The sequence below is a fragment of the Cladophialophora psammophila genome, assembly GCF_000585535.1.
Source record: "Cladophialophora psammophila CBS 110553 chromosome Unknown aczJe-supercont1.14, whole genome shotgun sequence".
Classification (NCBI taxonomy): Eukaryota; Fungi; Ascomycota; class Eurotiomycetes; order Chaetothyriales; family Herpotrichiellaceae; genus Cladophialophora; species Cladophialophora psammophila.
The window spans coordinates 390,427-402,908 of NW_006912935.1; the positions used below are offsets into that span (position 1 = coordinate 390,427).

Genomic DNA, 12,482 nt, shown 5'->3' on the forward strand with positions numbered 1-12,482 from the left:
ACTCTCCTTTGTCTGCCGTCAGCAGCCCAAGCACAAGCCGAGGCAGTTCTCGACTCCCTGGATCAAACAACAACTTGCACCGACTCCAACTGCTGGCTTTCTGGTACCGAACCAGAAGCTGGCATCAAATACCCTTTTTATGGTGCGCTTGCGCCCAAGTCTCCAAGACGGACCTGCGAGAAATCCACTTTCCTACCAGTTGCTAGGATTTTGCATGAATTGTTTGTGAGCAAAAATTGGTAGGCTGTCCATGATCGCGTACCGCGTGTTTTCGGCTTGTTGGCCCTTGGGGCTTTCGCGGCAGGCCAAATACGAGAAAATACCTCCACGAGCACCACTTGAACTTGATTTGCATTGACCAGGAGGCTAGGGAAAGTGGAAGGTGATCCTCGGTCTGTGTCGGTCAACACCCAGCCGCCGCAGATGATGCCAGTACAGCTGAGTTGTGCAGGAGTGGGTAAGCGGTGAGGAAATCTGCTGACGTGCAAACCTCCACGTCGAACTATCAATTGCTAGATGGTCGTCTGTCTTCAAAAATGCAAGCATTTTCGCCCCTTTTCAACCTCGACAAGGTCTCCAGGGGACGTGCTGGGTTGTGAAACTTGCCTGGCAATAGCGGCCTTTGATCAATATTCAGCCGCAAAGGTGGTTGTATGGACTACATTGGCCATAGATGTTGGCAGCCTCTGACTGGAAATACTCCTTACTGCTCTGGAACCCGTAGCATATGATATGTGAAAGAGAATCTCTATAAAACATCTCGTCGTATGTCGTTGGGAGGTCGAATCATCGTTCAGTGTAACTAATAGTAGCGAGGCAATTGGAGACGATCTTTCAACTTTAGCCGAGAGCTTTCCGCGCCCACGAATCTCAATGAAAGACACACTCACTCCTCCACTCGCCAGAGCCAGCTCGAGACAACAGCCGACCTGACCTGGTCATGGCGACCATATTCCCCCGTCGGGCCAGCTTCGTATGCCGCTCATGCCAGAAGCTCTCTGCAGCGCAATCTAATAGACAACAATTCATCTCGCAAGTCGCTAGTCCTGCGAAGCAGGAACCTGTTGTTCTTTCCAAGCCGCGCAGTCGCATATCGGTGCCATTAACAAGACGCACTGCTCCTCTGGCAGCAGAGTCGCCAGCAAACAGCAGCAGGTTCCCGTCAAGACGAACTTCGCCTGCCGACATCCATAAGACTTCGACTGAACTTTCCCCAAAGAGCCATGATCCTGCCCGCCAGCTCAATGAATTCCGCAAATTTGTTGCACACATACAGTCGAGCAATGCCGCGGCCGACAAAGACGATGTCCTTGAAGCCCTGATGGATATGTACGAGTTCGGAGGTGCGCTGGTGCACGGGACAGGCAAGATGCCGGAGGAGGCTGCGAGGACAACTACACAAGGCAAGGCATTGGGAGACGCATTGCTTCAAGATCTGGCGGAGGACAGGTCGTCAAAACTGCAGAGTGTCGGTGTAGCGACCGACTCGATATCTGTCCCCGACAAACAAATGTCCGTCTCCTTCCGCGAGGACGCGGCTAAACGTGTCTGCCAGCTCGCCTACGACCTCCTCCGTGACCCCAAAGTCTATATCACCGAAGACATGCTCCAGATATACGTGCGCATCCTATGTCTGCTGGGGAGACCCGAATACCTCCCCGAAATCTTCCACCTCTACGCGACGAAGAAGATCCCCGCGGCAGACAGCAAGCCCGTCAAATACTCGAATCCGTGGCCGAAACTGCCCAAGTACGCCATCCCACTAGACCTCGCAGAAGCAGCTCTCGAGTCAGCCATTCTTAAAAAGAACCTCCCACTGGCGCTGGCGATAATCGACACAACGGTAGGAGCGCCGGCATTTCGCGCCAACAAGGCCCTCCGCCGCGGCAGTGTTCCGGGCCTGATGGTCGCCGCGACGCCCTTGATAGCATACGCAGGCGCAGACTGGGTTTCGCACTGGCAAAACACAATGGACGTCGAAATGGCAAAGTACACGGCCATCGCCGGCGCCGTGGCGTACATCGGCACGCTGAGCACCATTGGATTCGTCGCCGTCACGACCTACAATGATCAGATGCAGCGCGTGGTGTGGCGGCCCGGCACGCATCTGAGCAGCCGATGGCTGAGGGAGGACGAGAGACGGTTCTTCGACAGGTTGGCCCTCGCCTGGGGCTTTCAAGACAAGAGCCGCTGGGGCGAGGAGCACGGCGCCGAGTGGCAGAGGCTGAGGGACGAGTGTGGGCTGAGGGACATGATCCTCGACAAGACGGATCTCATGGAGGGCATGAAGTGAGCGAGCGAACCTCTGTGTGCACAGGACTGCGAAGAAGAGAGAAATGAATCATTACACTGTCGGTCTTGTCAGGGAATCTTCATGATTTCTGGCGAGATCTGAATTTTCAGGCGACAAGCCTCGGCAATTCTTCTTGCAATTTTCTACCTGATCGTTTCCATTTGAATCGTTGGCATGCACATGGATTCGTACGAGATCGCTGCAAGCTCTAGGCAGGGTTATCCCCCTTTTCTTTTCCTCTCTCCTTGCTACGTCTCGAAGTGTGCGCAGAGATGTCTCTATCGACTATCTACACCGCAGCCCGCGACGAGCAGATCAGTAAAGTAGAGAGATTTTGCCGTCCAACAACAAAAACACCCAACAAAGTCAGTGAACTGACCGGGTGAGAGAGGGTTGTCTAGTACAATCTCTTGGGCGGGCTCATGCTAGCCTTGATGGTCAAGCTCCCGACGTTTTGCCAGCCCTTCTTCAACAAGCTGACCAGGTAGTTGATGGCCAACATGATGTTGCTGATGAGTTCGTCCTCAGTCATGCCGACGTTGCCGACAGCGACGCCCATGCACAGGACCTTCTTCAGCTGGAACTTGATGGTCGACTTGACCTCGACGATCTTGGCCTGGAGGTCTTCGGCGTGCGAGATGGGGGTGGGGAATTTGCCGGCCTTGGACAGACCGGGACCCAGGAGACGGGGAATCTGCTTGATCAGCGAGTCCGATGCCAGGAAGGCGTCGTATTTGCGCGCCAGCTTCTTGATCAGCTTCTTGTTCTTGTTGAGCTTCTTCAGGTCGTCCGACGACATGGCGTCAACGCCCAAGTGTTTCGCGCGGTCGATGTCGTGTTGGTCACCCAAGACGCTGTCCGGTGGTCGCTCGTCAGTTATCATTTTCCAGAACATGTTTGGTATGTATTCATCTCCTTCCCCTTCTATTTTATGTTCTGTTTCCCCCAAAGAGGTCTCGGACATACCAAATTGTCATGTTTGGTCTGGGGATGGTGGGCAACTTGATAGTCCCCGAGAAACGCTTGTCACGCTGGGGATCATAGTTCTTGAGGCCGATCTGGAGTTCGACGGTCTCGAGGAAGTTTCGCTTCTTCTCGTTCAAGGAGTAATCGAGAAGTTGTTGCACGTTCACGCGCACTCCGGCTATAGAGGGGCAAAATTCCGTCAGCGAACTTTCAATTCAATTCGTGGTGGTTTCTTTTTTCCCCTCAAGGAGTTGGCTCAGAGAAGAGGGTCCGATGGCTTACCGACTGTAATTTTCGACATGCTGAGGACAGTCTTCCAGAAGAATTGGTTAAATTCTTATGGTGAGGCACTGCGCAAGAAACGGGTTGAGGAATAAGGACCAAATGTTCGGAGAATTGCAAAGTCAAAAGGGTCGAAAATCAATTGTGAGCGATGCCAAGACTTAATGAAGGCTAGTCCATATTAGTATTAGCCAACAAGGTCAGCTGTTTCTCTCTCGATCCTCGGCTGATTGGTTCTGGTACATAACAAGTAGGAATGAGTCGCTCGAGCTCTCATGTCCAACACTTCTCGTTGCTTCAATTGCTTGACCAGCCCAACTGTATTCGCTGTCGTGCTACACAACCTGCGATGCCCGGCGTGCCATCCTTCGCTGAAACAGCACTAGAATATTACGGCAATGCCTTCCTTGCGAAAATGCTGGCGACTCGGTGTCAGTGAGTCATTCTAGCATAGCGGAACACACCAGGGATCCTCTCAGACCTATATCACAAGAGAAGCCCTTGGCCAAAGCTGGGTTACGGTGCCTCATCCCACATTAGACAAATCTTCGGCAACGTCTTCCTCATGTCTTCTTTTTCTATCCATACTCTGCCCAGTCCCGCCCCAGACCATAACACCCTTCTTGAGTATTCATCGCGACTCAAGGCTCTTAGGCTTAGAAGTCTCAAGGAGGATGCGAAGAGCTTTATTTCGAGATACGAGAGTGAAGTCGCTGAACCCGAAGAATTCTGGTTGAACAGACTTAGGGACGATCGCGCCACTCACCTTATACTGGTTCACCATAACGCACTGACTCAGGAATCGACGTTGCTAAGGCACCAATGGGTTGGATTTGTGGTCATCATCGCGCCAAACCGCAAGAAAGTCGACGAGGCAGGTCGGTCATCATCCGCCGAGTGGCATATGGCGGCACTTTATGTCGAGCCCGAGGTGCGCGATCAGGGGTTGGGAAAGCGCCTCGTTCAGGCGACCATTGACTATATCAGGACCAACTCGTCAAGAGAACACGACGAGTCTCCCTGCTGCCTCACAAGCGTAGTGCGTGGCAATGACAACGCCTTGGATCTTTATCAAAGACTCGGATTCCGGATCATCCACCCAAACGAAGAGGTGGAGAAAGAGGGAAGGAAGTATCTTGCGACGACATTGAGGATGGAAGTCTACTTGTAGAAAGAGAAACGAACAGTCTGTGTTTTCCACCGCGACAACGCGCAGAGTCGGTCGGGTTGTTTCACTCACGTGCTGTGTTATGGGATGGTGTGATGGCAAAACCCGAGTCTGTTTCCTGGTGCGACTGGCACGAGAGGGTTGTTCTGTCAATTTTGTCCTCTGCCTGATGCATATATAAGCTTCTTCTTCGCCCCGTGAAGGCCCAGGCTTTCTCCCGGCTCATGAAGCATATAAGAAAACTATAATCTTAATATTAATTTTCATAAAGAGAGGCTAGACCCCAGCAGCCTCGAAGTTACAAACAGCGCCGCGGCTAGCACCGACAGGTTTTGTCTGCAGGAGGGCGAAAGGGCTTGGCAGCCATCGGCTACGAGTCCAACTTCGCCAGTCCAACTACCCACCGGGCGTCCTGCGTCCTGCGTCCTGAGAACTTGTCCACTTTCAGACTTACCTCGCCCATTGTCCATCTTTAATCCTGACAATCACGTCCACCTAGCATCTTGACACTCTTTTGCCTGTCGTTACGCCAGGAATAGAGTCACTTGGCCTTTTTGGTAAGCCCAAGAATTCCAGCTGCCTGCTCCGAAAATCCATCGTCTCCAGGTCCTCAAGGACAAAGTGGCCACACATGTGCCCTTGAGTCGCGCGACGGTGACAGGGCGACCCTGCGATTTCCTATATAATCCAGGACGTCTCTGACCCTCTGAACCCATTCTTTACTTCACTATATCACATTCTTTCACGTTCGGCTGCGCATCTGCGGATTGACCCTGGCTGACCCTGTTTACCAGACCGCCTTACCTACAATCTCCCGTGTCACGAACTTCCTCAGCTGAATCGCAAACATGGGTCTCGCATTCTCAAAACTGTTTGACCGACTATGGGGAAAGAAGGAGATGAGAATTTTGATGGTTGGTCTTGATGCTGCCGGAAAGACCACCATTCTGTACAAGCTCAAGCTTGGTGAAATTGTGTATGTGATATCAGCTGCTGCCTCCGGAGCCCGGTGAAGCTTTTTGAAAAATCCCACACTAACGCCGTACAGCACCACGATTCCCACCATCGGTACGATAAGGGATTATGCCCTTAGACTAGCTCTAGATTAACCGTCTCTGCCAGGATTCAACGTCGAAACCGTCGAATACAAGAACATCCAATTCACAGTTTGGGATGTTGGTGGGCAAGATAAGATTCGACCTCTGTGGAGGCATTACTTCCAGAACACCCAGGGCATCATCTTCGTAGTCGACTCCAACGATCGAGATCGTATCGTTGAGGCACGCGAGGAACTTCAACGCATGCTCAACGAGGATGAGCTGCGTGATGCCTTGCTCTTGGTCTTCGCCAACAAGCAGGATCTACCCGTGAGTTCAGCTGCAAGTTCTAACACATTACTGGCTCTGACTCTGCTCCAGAACGCCATGAACGCTGCCGAAATCACCGACAAGCTTGGTCTGCACAGTCTCCGACAACGCGCCTGGGTAAGAAGGAACGGAATGTCATTCTAGCATGCAAGCCGCTAATGTGTGATACAGTATATCCAATCCACCTGCGCTACCTCCGGTGATGGTCTCTACGAAGGACTTGAATGGTTGAGCAACTCGCTTCGCAAAGCCGGTCACTCTTGAACAACCCTCCCTCGGACAAGTGCGATTGCTGGTCTCAACAATGAACCAGTCGCGTCGAACGCGAGATTGGTGCCAAACAATCTACTCTCCAAATGGTCTTTACAAGATCTGCAGTCATTCATAGCCAGCTCCAGAATTCAAGATTACGGTGACTGCAGCCAGCTTGTCATGGTGATAGGATGAACAAGGTGAAAGTGAAAGGCTTCCATCAAACCCGCATATTCATGATCTGCTTGTTTCTGGTCTGTCACGATCTTCAGATGGTTCCCGGGGGAGTTGAGTCTCATAGGTAGTTCCGAGTTTTTGTGCGTGTTGCTGGCATACCTTGGCTTCGGGCGGCAGGATCCGGTACCTGTAACTTGAACTCTGCAGAAAAACGAAGGCAAGGTTGTAAGCAATGAATAGATTTGGTTCTCAGAAAATCGTCGACGGGGCAAAACAATTGTGTTGCCTGGAAATGAAGTCGTGTGGTGTAGTCCGTAGTTATATTTGTCGTGATGTGCCTTGCGGTGCGTGGTGGAGCAGTGCCGTAAGGACACCGAAAGTTGCCTCTTCCTCGCAAGTGTTAAATCAACTCCGCCCCGTTCGTATGACGAGTTGCCAATTGCTAACCCCCAACCACGCCCGCGAAAGTACCATCATAACGCCCAGGCAGAAAGCCATTGTTGATATATGTGCTTCTACAGAGGCATACCTTGATTCCGGTCCAGAACTTTTCCCCTGTCACTGACACTCGACTCAAAAGCGTTCCGAAGGCACACGAGCCTCATCTCCCTCAGCCTGTCGCTGCCCAACCTCCCCTTCTGAACGAACTACAACTTCGCGTTTAGAAGGAGTGACGAGAAGAATAGAAAACCAACGTCCAAGAGACCGGCAGCAAGATGCCTGCTCCTCCACCACCTCCGCCGCCGCCACCACCACCTCCTCCAAGCATGGGAGGACCTCCACCTCCGCCGCCTCTACCTGGAGGCTCCCTGCCTATGGCTCCGGCTAAATCAGTTGCAAAAGGACGAGTATGTTGCATAAATTCTTGTTTGTGGGAGGCAGTTGAGGGTCATGGTGAACTAGACTGGACTGGAGAACGTAAACAATCTACCATATGGTTGCTGACTTGCTGCGCAGGACGCGTTGTTATCAGACATCACGAAAGGAACAAGATTGAAGAAGGCTGTCACGAATGACCGTTCGGCACCTCAAATAGGCAGTACTTCTGGAGGCGGAGGAGGGCCTATAGCAGGAGCGCCGCCGGTCCCCGGAGGAATCAAAGCACCCAGTGGCCTCGCGCCCCCAGTCCCAAGCGGTGGGAATCGAGCCCGGAGTCACAGTGATGCAGGAGGCGATTCCAGTCTCGACGGGCCACCGCAGTTGGCGGGGATACTCGCTGGAGGAATTCCAAAGTTAAGGAAGACGCGAGGAGGAATCGATACCGGAGCCAGTGTGGACGGTGCTCATTCAGATTCAGAAACATCTACACCACCCGCTCCCCGGCCTCCTCTGGCTGCAGCGCCTCGTCCACCAACAATAGCTGCTCCTCCAGTCCCAGGCTTCAGACCTCCTCTACCGCAGTCAACAGACTCCGCTCCGGCAGTTCCAAGTCCACTGGCCCATCTCAAGAAACCTCCTCCAAAACCATTGTCCAAGCCTTCGTCTGTAGCAAATCTTATAGCCGGAAAGCCACCACCTCCTCCGCCAGCGGCGCGGAAAATCAGTAGTGCTGCTGCTGCTGCTCCTCCTCCTCCCGCTCCTCCACCACCTCCACCTTCGTCTATGGGCCCTGTCCTTCTCGCAACACGTCCACCGCCGCCCTCGATAAGTCCAGCTCCCCCAGCGCCTCCACCGCCGCCGCCAGCAACAAGCCCTGCCCCTCCAGCACCCCCTCCAGCACCTCCGTCGATAAGTCCAGCTCCTCCCGCTCCCCCGCCGCCGCCTCCAAGCTCAGCACCTGCATTAGCACCGCCTCCTCCACCATTGCCCCCTTCTACCTCTCCAAGACCGCCGTCTAGGTCAACCCCCCCTCCACCTCCAGGCCCACCTCCACCACCCAGTCAACCACCGACAACAAATGGTGCAGGTTCATCTCTAGCACAAAGGGCAGCAGCAGCCGCATTCGGTAGACAATCATCTTACTCAATCCACGAAGCACCGCCCTCACCGTCATCGCCCGTGTCCCCGCCTGCTTCTCGACGAGTATCGCAAATGCCATCGCGCTCAACACTGGATGCAAGTTCATATACTCTGACCAATGGGAGTTTACTTGGCGTCTCGAGCGGCCCAGGTCCGATTAGAGTTGATGATAGCCGGTGGAAGTTTCAGGACGAAAGCCAATTCCCTCCGCCACGCCCATTTACAGGTGTGCCAAAAAGATACCGTGCAGGAAGGGGGAGTAGTGTTCCGCTTGACCTTGCGAGTTTAGGATGAGATTATCGTCGTGCAGGTGGCTATATGGATATGGACCCTTCCTCCACAAAAGGATAATCGGAGGGTCAGATGCTTTGCAAAATATCAAGTCTCGATTTCTCGCACACAGCAGCGACCATGAATGGAGGGTTTCGGCCAGATGCCAATTGATTATCCTCTGCGAGTTTCCCGTCTCCATTGCAAACCGCTACTAGCAGCGAGCCCTCCAGCACAGTGGAGTACAAGTGGGCCGATGGATGTGGTATCCGGACGTCTTGTCATGTCGTGGGAGTCTTCTGGAAATTCAGTGAGGTACATGGTATTCTTGGATATGAAATGGTGGAAAGGGTGAGTATACAAGTTGAAAGATGAAAAGGGGTCAAGTTCTGGGCGAGCCAGGGGACGCGGTGCAAGGTCAGCAGACGTCAATCGAAAGAGAGAAGTCCAAGCAAAGAGCGTCAAGGCGTTGTCCTCGGATTCAAACTGAAGATTGAAAAAGTTTTGAAAGCGGCAACGGAAATTACAATTGAGGCTGAAGTTGTTAGCTGTACAATTTGTTCAACAGCCTTGGCCGGTCTATATCAGTGTGCAGCCTGGTCTTCCTATTCGCTGTCTGTTCGCCTTCCCTTTCGACCGGACCTCATACTGACCCGTCAACAATTCAGAATCTTTTCACTTTTCCGTCTATTGTTTCTTTTTTCAGGAGCATGTGCCCGACTGGACTTCACTTCCTAGGTTCAGAGATTTTCTTGCTCCCCATCCCAACCCTTCTATAAAACTCTGCCTCATCACCCTCCTTTTCCCAATCTTTCTTCTCCCACCCACAACCTTACCTTGACTGTCCGCTTGAAAGATCTGTTCTTCCTTCGTCTACTCGATTCTCTTCGATCCGTTACCTTGTACGTCTACAATCCCTAGCCTTCTTTCACCGGTGTTCGATAGTGGACAACATAAGCTGACCGACAAAAATAGACACAGAAATTTCGAACATACACCACCATGCCCATGACTTGGGATGTAGATGCGGATGCCCGGGTGTGTATAATATCCCAACCAAATCTATGCTCTGTCTCCTTGCCCCCAATCATATCCACACTGGGTACCCATATCAGCTCACTTCCCTCAAGTCAAATCTCAAGAAAGAGAAGCCCTGCGAAGAACGGAATGAACTAACTCTGATCTCTCACACAGCTCTTTGCCGCGGTACTCACCACATCTGATGTCAAGATCAACTATGCTGCCGTTGCGGCAAAAATGGGAAGTGGTAAGTGTTACTTCCGTCATGCTGAATCTGCCTTTCCGTTCTCGTGGCAACGGATATGAGGCCATCCCATGCTATTCATTCCCTACCCGGTCGTACAGTTCCTGGGCCATGTCCAGCCACAATCTCTTCACCTCGCGTTCTGAGTTACTCGAGACCAATAAACACATCTCACTAACCACATTCCAATCTTTTCGATACAGAATGCAGTGCTAAAGCCGTCACACACCGTGTCACCATCCTCAAGAACAAAGCCAAATTACTCGAGGCCGGCGGCGATGGCGTGACCGCTGTGTCCTCCCCAACAAGCAACGGAGCAAGCAACGGGAAGACAGCTGCTGGGTCCAAAAACCCGCGCAAACGCGCGCCCAACACGGCGAAGACCACCACCAAGTCGGAGGAAATGGCTGACGACTCGGAGGATGACGCAAAGAAGCCAGCCGCGAAGAAGGCCAGGAAGACCGCTGCCACCAATGGTACGAAGAATGCTAGTGCGGCCGCGAAGAAGAAAGCTCCTGCACCGGTCAAAGCCCCGTCCGCCAAGAAAGAGGAGGACGAGGACGACGGAAGCGGAGACGGAGATGGCAGCCAGCAAGAGGGCGGGGAGGGAGATTCGTCCTGACCTCCTTTCCTCTCTCCTCGCGTTAGGTCCGGCTCTCTTCAACACCACCACCATCCTTAGCGAATACCTCCAACACCGCACACTGAACAAACACCAACGAGGCGAGGCGGATCAAGCGATGAAAGGGGGAGGAAATGAAATAGGGCCGGGAATCATCGGTAGCGGACAAGGCTGTGCTGGATGATTAGGGGACGGCGACGAGAACGGGAACTTTGGGCCGGTGAATCGTCCTGTGCTGTGCTGTATCGTCAATGTGACTTGCCATGCCCCAAATATCAACTGCCTATGCTGGAAGTGCGGGTGGACAGGATGAGAGGGGTGGTTGGAATTACGGGGCCGCGAAACGCAGCGGTTGTGGTTGTGGTTGTGGCCGCATACCACATCTCAGTCCAGGATACCAGGAGCAGCTACCATGCACACCACATGGAAAGAGAACGAACCGATCTAGCCAAGCTTGGGGAAAGGCAAAAGGAGAGAAAAGGAATACAAAAGCCATCGATTCCATCTACCTAATTCCCGCCTCGCCCTGTTCATTATGTGCAGCAAGCTGAAATAAACACAGTCCGCCTCCGGTCAAGGTGTAATAGCCACCTTCTAAGCTGCACCGTGTCGCTCAAGTCGGTCGCAAAAAGGAACAAAATAAGGAAAGAAAAAAGGGCAGAGAACAGCCCGTAAAACACGCACTCCATGTAAGTCAGGTATGGAATCATCACTGTACATGCCAGCCCGAAAAGAGTAGATGAGAACGCAGTCCGCCCACAACCTTGCAAAGCACCCCGACGAGGTGCACGTATTGTGCCCCTTGGCAACTGCAGATCGTTCCTAGAGCCATGTCGCAGCTCTAGCCATGGCGTGAACATGTCTTTAGACCCGCCAGCACCGGATATCCTTACTGTAGGGAGCCAAACCCCTTTTATTTGTCACAACCTGAAGATGCCTTCGTCCTCAGCGCCAGCGCCATGTCCTTCGGCAGTCGGATTCTCGCCCTCCTCCGTCCATGCTTTGACAGGTTCGGGAACGCAAAGACCACGTTGCTCAACCCCATGATGGCCAAAAAGACCCAACCAGAAACGTTCCATATAGTGGCCTTCCTCCGGATTGATGTCTGCTAGAGAGTGAAAATAGTTGTACGATCGCTCATAGACTGCTCTGGGACGCCGCTGAATGGTCTGTCTGGTCACTGCGAACAAAGCTCCCTGCGTCCATTTGATCTCAGCCGGCACCGTGGTCCATCGGGGATCTTTGTTATCCACGGTGCCATTGCAGATGTAATTCCAAAATTGCTCTGGTGAGTATGGGCTGCGTCGAAGTCCTTTGCCGCGTCTCTCAATCCAGCCCGGCAGGTATCTGACACCGTCCCAGTCAGTGAAGGAGTGGATTTTGCCTAATGGAAGCACACCTCCTTGGGGTTGATTTTGAGCGTGGACACCTCGACTGCCAAGAATATCAGGCATATCTGCTAAATTTTTGGCCATCCCAACAATCTCATCTAGATCAAGATCTGTGTGCGCCGGTGTGCCATCATTCATGTCGTGAATGTTGCCTTGAAGGAACAGCGTAACATCTGCAAGATTGTCGTAGTTGTGGACGATGTGGTGGAGATAGGTATGGGACTCTCGACCCCAGTTGGGCAGAGTCATGACTTCCCGGAAGATGGACAGATCGGGAGGAAGTCTGCCCTTGCTGTAGACAGTGGCGACGTGGGAATACGTTGAGAGCCACGTCAAGGATTCATTGTAGTTGGCTATGACAAGATCCAGTGGTCGAGGATCTGGTGTTGGTGGTAAAGAAGGAGACGAGGCAACAGAGTGAGAGGGCGTAAGCTCTGGAGTGAGCATCGTCGGCGAAGATAAGGCCATCAG

At 52.7% G+C, this 12,482-nt stretch overlaps 7 protein-coding genes across 7 annotated transcripts; 5 read left to right on the forward strand and 2 right to left on the reverse strand.

Annotated features, from left to right (window-relative positions):
- Positions 1-940: 940 nt before the first annotated feature.
- On the forward strand, positions 941-2,293 carry A1O5_08689 (uncharacterized protein; the record flags this gene model as incomplete). Its single annotated transcript, XM_007749270.1, has 1 exon — positions 941-2,293. One exon carries the CDS (start codon positions 941-943, stop codon positions 2,291-2,293), a length of 1,353 nt encoding a protein of 450 aa, XP_007747460.1.
- Positions 2,294-2,690: 397 nt separating this feature from the next.
- Positions 2,691-3,560, reverse strand: A1O5_08690 (60S ribosomal protein L10a; the record flags this gene model as incomplete). The annotated part of the gene is made up of 3 exons (XM_007749271.1): positions 2,691-3,147; positions 3,260-3,437; positions 3,542-3,560. The coding sequence occupies 3 exons, from the start codon at positions 3,558-3,560 to the stop codon at positions 2,691-2,693; spliced, it is 654 nt and encodes a 217-aa protein (XP_007747461.1).
- Positions 3,561-4,106: 546 nt separating this feature from the next.
- On the forward strand, positions 4,107-4,712 carry A1O5_08691 (uncharacterized protein; the record flags this gene model as incomplete). Its single annotated transcript, XM_007749272.1, has 1 exon — positions 4,107-4,712. One exon carries the CDS (start codon positions 4,107-4,109, stop codon positions 4,710-4,712), a length of 606 nt encoding a protein of 201 aa, XP_007747462.1.
- An 845-nt stretch (positions 4,713-5,557) lies between these two features.
- On the forward strand, positions 5,558-6,340 carry A1O5_08692 (ADP-ribosylation factor; the record flags this gene model as incomplete). Its single annotated transcript, XM_007749273.1, has 5 exons — positions 5,558-5,685; positions 5,758-5,777; positions 5,832-6,076; positions 6,128-6,193; positions 6,248-6,340. 5 exons carry the CDS (start codon positions 5,558-5,560, stop codon positions 6,338-6,340), a joined length of 552 nt encoding a protein of 183 aa, XP_007747463.1.
- Positions 6,341-7,221: 881 nt separating this feature from the next.
- Positions 7,222-8,758, forward strand: A1O5_08693 (uncharacterized protein; the record flags this gene model as incomplete). The annotated part of the gene is made up of 2 exons (XM_007749274.1): positions 7,222-7,353; positions 7,463-8,758. 2 exons carry the CDS (start codon positions 7,222-7,224, stop codon positions 8,756-8,758), a joined length of 1,428 nt encoding a protein of 475 aa, XP_007747464.1.
- A 978-nt stretch (positions 8,759-9,736) lies between these two features.
- On the forward strand, positions 9,737-10,620 carry A1O5_08694 (uncharacterized protein; the record flags this gene model as incomplete). Its single annotated transcript, XM_007749275.1, has 3 exons — positions 9,737-9,772; positions 9,929-10,001; positions 10,202-10,620. 3 exons carry the CDS (start codon positions 9,737-9,739, stop codon positions 10,618-10,620), a joined length of 528 nt encoding a protein of 175 aa, XP_007747465.1.
- Positions 10,621-11,540: 920 nt separating this feature from the next.
- A1O5_08695 (uncharacterized protein) lies at positions 11,541-12,458 on the reverse strand (the record flags this gene model as incomplete). Its single annotated transcript, XM_007749276.1, has 1 exon — positions 11,541-12,458. One exon carries the CDS (start codon positions 12,456-12,458, stop codon positions 11,541-11,543), a length of 918 nt encoding a protein of 305 aa, XP_007747466.1.
- Between the last annotated feature and the right edge of the window lie 24 nt (positions 12,459-12,482).